The sequence below is a fragment of the Petaurus breviceps genome, unplaced genomic scaffold (genome assembly GCF_028583685.1).
Source record: "Petaurus breviceps papuanus isolate PSGF00001 unplaced genomic scaffold, PetGlider_PUasm1.0 224, whole genome shotgun sequence".
Lineage (NCBI taxonomy): Eukaryota > Metazoa > Chordata > Mammalia > Diprotodontia > Petauridae > Petaurus > Petaurus breviceps.
Window position 1 is genome coordinate 10894296 of NW_027185887.1, and position 9817 is coordinate 10904112.

Genomic DNA, 9817 nt, shown 5'->3' on the forward strand with positions numbered 1-9817 from the left:
GCGACTTTCTCGTGATTTTTTTCCCAATCAAGGATCTCTTCCTAACCTTGACCCACATCTAATTTAATTCTCCCCAAACATGAACTATAAGCCATTATCATTATCATTAGTTGGATTGAAGTAAGGAGTTCATAAAACATTCTTCGCTCCTTTTATGGAATTGTTATAGTTTAGCCCAAGTGAGTTAACCATGGCCAATCCTGCCAGTGCTTTTGACATAGTTTCTGCAGAACTGTACAATTCTGAATTCCGATACACTTGAAAATGTACTTCCTCCGGCCTTGACCAAGGTCACAATTAGTAAATATCCTGTTGGACTGATGTAAGGATGGGGAAGCAAATATAAACATTCCGTAGCAGTATGACCTGTCTGCTTTTAACACACGTTAGGACAAACCCAAACAAAAAAAATTGCTTAAGTTGGGATTTTCAGAAAATTTATTGCAGTGAAAATAGACCCTCCTTATAAAACGTTAAGTTAGGCTACCATTGGGAGTTAAGAAATGTGCAAAATTTTATGGTAGCATCAAAGACCCCAAACTATTTACAACTGAGGAAAAGGCTTTTCATGCCTCAAATTTTCTAGGAAAGAAAGTTGCTGTTATTGTTAATTAAATTGTGTCTGATGCTTCAGGATCTATTTGTGGTTTACTTGGCAAAGATCCTGGAGCGGTTTGCCATTTCCGTCTCCAGCTCATTGACCTACACCTTTTTATGTACGTGGCAGTACATGCAAAGAACTCATTAAGAGTAAAGATTGTTTCATTCATTTTATTTGCATATTCAGTGCCTAGCACATAGGCACTTAGTAAATACTCATTCATGGATTGGGTTTTTTTAACAGGCTGCGGTATCCCAAGTGGCCATTAGAGGGCAAGCCTACTATTCCCTGGGCTCCCTACCCCAACTTTAGCAACAGGATTCCAAGCTTGGCTCAACTGCAGATTTATTTAGCTCCTGGTGGATGGGTTCAATCTACAGAAGGATGAAATGAAACATGAAAATATGAAATTTATTATTTCTATTTCACTTGGTGCTCCCACCTCTTAGATGAATCCCACTATCTCTGGTCTTTTCCCTTAGTACTCACAGATAAGATACATTTAATATATTTGATCATAAAACTTTTAATAACATGGAATTAAGAAGATAGCAAAAGAAATATAAACTTTTCCCCCAGCTGTGCTGCCCCTTCCAGATCTTTGATTAGGATAGAGAAATGCCTTAGCTCATAAAGAACAATAGGGGAAGGAAGGGCTTTCACTTTCTCTCCTCCCCACTCCCCCATGAATTAAAGAAATGCAGGAAGGAGCTTATTGATTCTGACCAACGCTGGTCATGGATGTGATCCTCACTGCCTGGCTTGGCTCCTTGGTTGCCCCATATCCAGATCACCACTGCTACTTACGCCATCAATTATGATCTCCAACTTCTTGGTTCTGTCTACAAAACAGAGAACTACCAGAGATCCCAGAAAGCACCAGTGGGCCTTTCACACGCCAGGCTCTCAGAAACAGTTCTATCTCTCTTTCTCAACTCTGCTCCTCTATCTCCCTCTCTCCCTTTCTTTTCCTGTCTCTCTTTATGTATTTGTCTTTCTGTTTTTCTCCCTTTATGAATAGAGGATAGGTTTTATTTAACCTGATGGAAAATGCAAAAAAAGTCATACCCAATCACAAAATTGGTCAAAACAATTCTTTTTGTTGTTGTTGTTGTTGCTTTTTGGAGGGCAATTGGGGTTAAGTGACTTGCCCAAGGTCACATGGCTAGTTTTTTGTGTTAAGTGTCTGAGGCCAAATTTGAACTCAGGTCCTACTGACTTCAGGGCCAGTGCTCTATTCACTGCACCACCTAGCCGCCCCCTGTCAAAACAATTCTTGACCCCAAATAGTCCTCTCCTCTCCACCCACCACCCCCTAGCCCATATAGACCATGTGAGTCCAGAGTATCAGAGAAGGTAAAAGTCCAGGTTGTCCTGTCTTCAGACCTTGATTCTGCCTTATCTAGGGTGAGGAAGTACATAGATTCCCAGACTTCTTTTCTGGGAACCAAGTGTATCTTGGCTTTGAATCTCATGGTACTTCCTCCTGTCTCTACCTATGTCCTTGGTGAGTGAGACTGTGTTTTCATGTCATCATGCTGTCTCATTCTCCCTAGGGAGGCAGACATCTACCCTTCTCTTCTTATCTCACTTTGCTAAATGTTCCATCTCCCTTTGAAGGCTGAACCTAAAGTTCAGTTCAAGTTTGTGAAGTACACCGTGAAAATGCTATTGACATCACGATTCCATTGCTTTAGTAAGTGTAGCTGTGAACTTCACCAGCAATGCCAGAATAAAAAGCTATTCAACAACAGGTGTTTGGAGCTAGACCAATTCAAACCCTTTCAAAAGGAATTTCATACTTTATTGAAGAGACAATAGAAGAAAGGAGATTGCCTCATGCATTTAGGTGTCTATCTACAGGTGTCTTGCTACACTGCATTCCCTTGCCATCAATGGCTATTTCTTTTTTTTTTTTTTAGAGGAGGGAAGGCTGAGCAATTGGGGTTAAACGACTTGCCCAAGGTCACACAGCTAGCAAGTGTTAAGTATCTGAGGTCAAATTTGAACTCAGGTCCTCCTGACTCTAGGGCCAGTGCTCTATTCACTGCGCCACCTAGCTACCCCTCACCAGTGGCAATTTCTTCAAGGTTATTGATGTTGTCAAGGTGGCTCGTACACAAATGTTAGAATCTATAATGTTGTTTTACTGTCCATTCCAGATAAGGAGCCGGGTTGGTGTTATCAGGCATGTGGTGAAGCATGGGTTGCTCTGGGATGACTTATATATAGGATTCCAAACCCGACTCCAGCGTGATCCTGACATTTACCATCATCTGTAAGTATGAAAATCATCTTCCCCTAAGGGCATTTAGAGGTACACTCTTATATAAAAGTCACAGTAATTGACTGCCTACATATTTTGGTCTTAGAACACTGGGAAGGCTCTAATGCCATCCACAACCCTATGCCTTTCATCTGCTGGCTAATACTTGAAACTCTCCTCTCAGAACATTTTGTCCTTTGACAAGGCTTTGTTCACCCATTAAAAGGGCATGATTTAAGCTATCACCCATTTATACCTTGGTATGAATTAGATTCATGATTTGTTATTGTTTTTCCCCAAAAAACAACGTTTGGTTTTGTTTTCTCAAAAAGCAGTTTTGATGTTGGAAGAGAGATAGAGTGTACAGGCACTGGGCACACTAGAGGAGAGAATGCCACCAGTGGGGTTTGTGGGAAGAGTGTGGTAAAAAGATGAAGAACCAGGAGGAGACTGGGACTGATGAAATTATATTTAGCCTGCTCATGCATTTTGCTTTTGGCTGGCATCCTGTGCAAGCTGAGGGGTTGGGGGGCGGTGGGGAGGGGAGGAAACTAAGGGAAGTATCTGTTTTCTGTTTCTTGATAACATAGCTTTCTAAAAATAAACACAATATGAATCTATATAGAATATTCCATTTGGTAAAATAGTTTCAAATTTCATAATCCAAAGATTTGGAAAGGGTCACCTTTGTTCTTTGTATATTGCAAAACAAACATACAATGAAGAGTAAATGGCAATTCACCAACCAACACATTTCCTGAAAATGCAAGGGCTGTTTGTTGCATCTTTACCCTTTAAAGTTTCCATTTGGACCCTGTCCCCACCAAGAACTCTTTTTCAAACACCTTGGGTAACACCTTCAGACAATAACAATATTCAAGTATTCTTCCAAGTCCTAGTCTGATGCTCAATCATGTTATGGACATGACTGGTTCTTAGAGATATATCAGGTTTACTTTAAATCAGGCTTATATTTTTTTCTTTTTCTTATATCAGTCATAATAAAATAAAAAATTCACAGTAATTACTTGGTGTTACATGACTCTCTGGTGCACAGAATATAGGATGTTACAATTATTCTCAGAATATTGCTATATCTTTTATGTAATTGAGGGTCAACACACCCTAGCAATGTAAAAGCAATTTAAAAAATACTTATCCTATTTCAATTTTTTCCATAGGTTTTGGAATCATTTTCAAATAAAACTTCCCTTAACACCACCAAGCTGGAAGTCCTTTTTGATGCGACAAGGATAGACTACTCCATAGTAAGTCATTCTATGGGATCCATTAATTAGAAAAATACCTTTACTATGTAACAAGATAGCACTGCTCCAGTTTTGGCCTGTCCCACTCATGTTATATAAGCGGAGATTGTGCTTGTAAGGGAAGTGAATACCTTTCAGGAGATCAGTGGAAGTGATAACAGCCCGTACTAGAGAAAGAGAGATGGGGAATAGATTGTAGTGCTCAGAGTACTCAACTAGAAGCCAAGAGACTGGAGTCAGAAGAAGAAATAAAAGTACTAAAAATATGAATAAAAAGAAGAACTAGAGAGATGGGGGCAGGGTAGGGGGGAAGCAAATAAGGGAGTACAACATCACAGAGGTCAAAGGAAAAGAGAATTTCAAGAAAGAGGGACTAATCAATGCTAGCAAATGCTGGAGAGAGATTATGGAGGATGAGGGCTGAGGAAAGATCATTTTATTTTTCTATTAGTCATAGGTAACCTTGAAGAGAGTAGTTTCAAAGAAATGTAGGGTTAGTTTTTTGGGGGTTTTTTTAGGAGCAAAGAGAATTGAGCTTATTTATGGGTAGAGAGAAAAAAGTCAGTGGAGAGATTGAAGATACTGAAGGGAGGTGGGGAGACATAAAATAGATGGATTTAGGTCCCAGAATAAGAAGGAGGGGATGAAATCCAGGACAGATTGAAAGGTTAGTTTTGGAAAAGAGAAGAGACACATTTTGCCCACAAGGAAGAGTGGGGGAAAAGATTGATAAAGACATAGAGAAATATTTGGTGCTGTGAAGAGAATGTGGCAACATGTAAAGAAAGAGTAGGATTGGAAAGTTTGAGCTAGCGGTCTTTTTAGTAACACAGGAGGTGACGTCTCCCTAACCAAGAGTTAGTAGTGCTAGAGGTTAAGAACAGACACTGAGGTAAATTCTGTACTTGACAAGAGATGAACAAAATATTCCCTGAATAGTAATGAGGGCGCAGCTGGATTAGATTGAAGTCAGTCAGCACATTTTCTTGGTTGTATAAAGGGGACAGGTATAGGGTCCATACCTGTGTCACTCCATTGGTATTGGGACCTCCCAGGCAATGACACTCCTTCTACTAAATCAGATTGGCAACATCTCTGTAACTCATAATCTTAAAGAGTTCCCTAGAACAGCGAGAAGCCAGGGGTCACATGGCCAATATGTATCAAGAACAGGATTTGAATTAGTCTTCATGGCTTATACACCAGCTTGCTATCAGCTCTGCCAGGCTGCTCCTTAACAATCTAGAATAGTTGCTTAATAATTAAAAAAAAATTAAATCAATTTACTTAAAAATCACTGGCAGTCTAGTAGCAAGAGCAGAGAAATCGGGTGCTAGGATTTACCTGGGATCAACCTGGTACACAGGGTCAAAGGTCAAGGAATTCTGGATTGCTTCAGAGGGCAGTATTGAAATGGCTGACCATAGAAACCAGGTTAAGAAAAGTAATGGCAGAAATAGGTCAATCAATTTAGAATAATAATAATAACCATAAGAAGCATTTATATAGCACTTTGCAAAGTGATTTACTTATGTTATCTTTTTTAGAAAATTGGAAGCAGTCAACAGCTTGATGAGCTTCCAGATAGAAGCAAGTTCAGTCAGTGTAATGAGGTGGAAATTGTGGAAAGTACATCCATTGTGGTCTCAGTAGGGAAGATCCAAGTTCAAATTTGAGATTTTGGAGTGGAGGTGGAACAGTTCTGAGTTTTGAAATCCATCTGGTAGGTGGCTGAAGTAAAGTGAAGTCTATAGAAGCTTCAAGGTAAATTGTGAATGTTGAAATAGCTTCACTGGAGACATATTATTTCTACTTTAGTAGAGGAATCAGGAAAATTCAAGTACTGCAAGTCTAAACGATTTAGTCAATATATCCTAGTGAATCTGTAGAAAGCCCGGGGAGCACAAAAAGTGATTCATGCTTGTATCTCAAAACACACCACCTCTCTCATATACTTTTCACTTCATCTCCTAGAAGGAATACTTTGAATTAAAGAGGGAAAGGGGCAAGGGAAGATAGTTGAACCTCTATTATCTTTATTAAAAATATAGAAGTGACTAAAATGAGGCACCAGATTGTTATTTATTCCTAACTTCTCTAATTCACAGGAATCTCAAGCAATAATGAAATGTGAAGAATGATGGATATTACCTCCTTGAAAAACCTAGTACAAGATGACACTAGTCTCACTGTAAAGCAATTAATATTACCAATAATTGATTATTATATTTTATCATTTATATGATCTTTTTCCTTTTGAGACACATTTTCTCATATACATAATGATACAGCTGATATTAACAAATCCAATACTTCACCAAAATGTCAGTTTCAAGAATTTCTTGGCTATTCAATCCAAAATACTCTGTTCAAATATTCATAAACCAGAAAGAGAAACAATGCCTATTGAAAACAATTAGATAAATTATTAAAAAGCTAGGTGATAAAAAGCAATGAATAGAACACCAGCCCTGGAATCAGGAGGACCTGAGTTCAAATCTGGCCTCAAACACTTGACACACTTACTAGCTGTGTGACCTTGGGCAAGTCACTTAACCCCAATTGCCTTGCCTTCCCCCCTCAAAAAAAAGAGCAAGTTGTTGAATTCTATTTAGCAAACATGTATTAGAGGCAGCTAGGTGGCAGAGTGGGTAGAGCCCTGTATTTGGAGTCAAGACCTGAGTTCAAATCCAGCCTCAGACACTTACTGGCAACGTCACCCTAGGCTAGTCATTTAACTTCTTTCTGTTTGTCTCAGTTTCCTCATGTATAAAATGGAGGTAAAAATAGCACATAGCTCCCAGGGTTGTTGTGAGAATAAACTAATATTTGTAAAGCACTTACCACAGTACCTGGCATGTAGCAGGCATTTAATTAATGCGATGCAACTAAATTCAACTCAATAAACATTTAATAAGCACCTAGAGGGTACAAGGCTCCCTCCTAGACACTGAAAGTGAGACAAAGTGAAATGTATGAGAAGTGGAAGAAAGGAGTTCAATGATGGATCCAGAAATGGGGAAGAGGTGAGAAGGGAAAACACAAGAGAGCTAGGAAAGGGATTGAGGGTGATTTGATAGGGGGTAAGTGTACATATTCAATCATCGTCTGATTTTTAAAAATTATTTATTTAATTATTTTGTTTTTCCCCAATTATATGTGAAAACAATTTTAACATTCATTTTTAAAATTTTGAGTTCCAAATTCTCTCCCTCCCTGCTCCTCACCCACCCACCCCCATTGAGAAGGCAAGCAATTTGGTATAGATTATGCATGTGAAGTCATACAAAACAATTAGTCATGTTGTAAAAGAAAACATAGACCCCCCCCAAAAAAAAAAAAAAAAAAATAAGGAAAGTTAAAAAAAAAAAAAATATATATATATATATACATATATATATATATATATATGTATGCTACAATCTGTATTCAGATACCATCGGTTCTTTCTCTGGGGGATGGATAGCATCTTTGATCAATAAATCCTTCAGAGTCATCTTGGAGCATTGTATTTCTGAGAATAGTCAAGTCATTCACAAAATATTGATGTTACTATATCACATAATGGTTCTTAATCACTGTCCAGATTGAGGAGAGATTTGAAGGAAATAAGGTCAAATGAGTCAAGGAAAATCATGCCTAGAAACACTAGATCCTCAGTCAAACTTGTACGGGTTTTTACCTTTTGTTTTCTTGGGCAAAATTCTATTTTGTGATCATATACCCAAGACTATATGAAAGCTAAGAAGATGGTGAAATCTGTTTTCTAAAATGTGCCTGGTTCCCAGCTTGACAGTAGTAATAGGACAGAAGTTGATCATTTATGCTTTATTATGACAAATACCTAAGTTATTGGTTTATTCAGGGACATTTAACTTGTAGGCACCTGCTTAGAATATGGGGATTCTGCTCTGTGATTTATCTATAAGGCAAGGTATACTATTTATTGAATCACAAATTTATATCAATGGACTGTGCAATAAAAAATATGACAAAGCAGTGTGACATTTTAATTTTTGTGAATTTCCTTCCTCTACTGTTTACATTATATTTTAAGGCTAGCAGCTTATTTGGGGAGTATTGAAAGTTTGTTCCATGGGAATGTTTTTCATTATCCCATCATTCAGCAGAAAGATAGTCAACTAGCATTTAGTATTCTGTGTGCTACTCACTGGGGATGCTAAGAAAGACAATAAAACCTAAAAAACAGAAACCATAAAAACCCAGCAGTTCCTGCTCCCAAGGAACAGGATCAATTAAGGGAAGGCCCTGAGATTAAGGAGGACTGAGAAAGGTTTTTTCTAGAGGATGGGACTTTAGTTGATGCTTGAAGGAAGCCAGGGAAGCCGGAAGGCAGAGATGATGAGAAGGGAAACAGCCATTGAAAATACTGAGTCAAGAGATGGCATCATGTGGGAGAATCGGTAAGGACAACAGTGCCACTGTATCACAGAGTAAGGGGGGAGGCTGAGTCATAAGGAGGCAGCTAGGTGGCTCAGGGAATGGAGTGCTGGGACTAGAGGCAGGAAGACCAGAATTCAAATCCAATCTCAGATATATACTAGCTGTGTGACCCTGGGCAAGTCGCTTAACCTCTGTTTGCCTTAATCCACTGGAGAAGAAAATGGCAAACCACTCCAGTATCTTTGCCAAGAAAACCATATAAACTCCATTGTCCATGGGGGTCATGAAGAGTCAGACATGACTGAACAAGGTATAATTAGACTAGAAAAGCAAGAAGAGGCCAGGTTACGAAGGGCTTTGAATGCCAAACAGGATTTTATATTTGATCCTGGCAGCATGCAAAGAGCACCAGTTGTATAATCCAAGGACTTAGGTTCAAATTCTGCATCTGTCACTGTCTGTGTAAACTTGGACAAGTCCCTTAATCTCCCTGGGGCTTAGTTTCTTTATCTATAAAATAGAGCGATTTTAGCATATATAAGGTTGCCTCTAGTTCTAAATCTATAACCCCACTGACTTCCTCCTCACTTCTCCTTCTGTTCCTGACCATTCCTCATTTTACCCCATGAACTTGACTCATATCCTTTCTCTGCTCCCCCACACAAGTGAAATCATGTTGAATGTGATGAATTTAGTTCATTAAACATGTATTAAACACCTACTGCGTGTACAGAATGTGGTCTTCAATGCCTTAGGAGAAAATGAAGATACTATTTTTATCACTTGTCATTTGTATTTGAGAGAAAGATTGATTTTTGAAGCCAGAGTCTGCTGAGTGAATAACCACATAAGGCTTTATTTGGGCATTATTTTCTATGATTAATGTAGAATAGTAGAAGTGACACTAGCCTTGGTGACAGAAGACCAGGGTTTGTCTCTTGGCCCATTGCTTAGTATGACTTTGGGCAAGTCATTTGCTTCATATCTCTGGGCCTCATTTTCCTTGAACGTAAATTAGAGGTCACCATTTTTAGTAACACCTATTTCATACGGTTGTTGTGAGGAGAGCCTTTTCTCAATGTGAGCTACTTTGTAGAGCTGTTCATTTGTTTTTTTTTAAAAACAAACCCACATAATTCTTTATAATCTCAATTCCTTAATTATATAATCAATCATTCAGAGAAGATGCCCACAGAAAGATTAACTTTTTCAACATGTTATTGACCAGTAGTAACCACTGTTAAAATGCATTATGGGACAGCTAGGTGATGCGTGAGT

General features: G+C 38.6%; 1 protein-coding gene across 1 annotated transcript in view; it reads left to right on the forward strand.

The window, feature by feature from the left end:
• LOC138166542 (cytidine monophosphate-N-acetylneuraminic acid hydroxylase) overlaps positions 1–7455 on the forward strand; it is a 95529-nt gene extending 88074 nt beyond the window's left edge. The window contains exons 14-16 of the mRNA XM_069095038.1: positions 2764–2879; positions 4049–4135; positions 6244–7455. Coding sequence (XP_068951139.1) covers positions 2764–2879; positions 4049–4124 — 192 coding nt within the window. The 3' untranslated portion in view covers positions 4125–4135; positions 6244–7455. The remainder of the gene's footprint in view (positions 1–2763; positions 2880–4048; positions 4136–6243) is intronic.
• The last annotated feature ends 2362 nt before the right edge of the window (positions 7456–9817 follow it).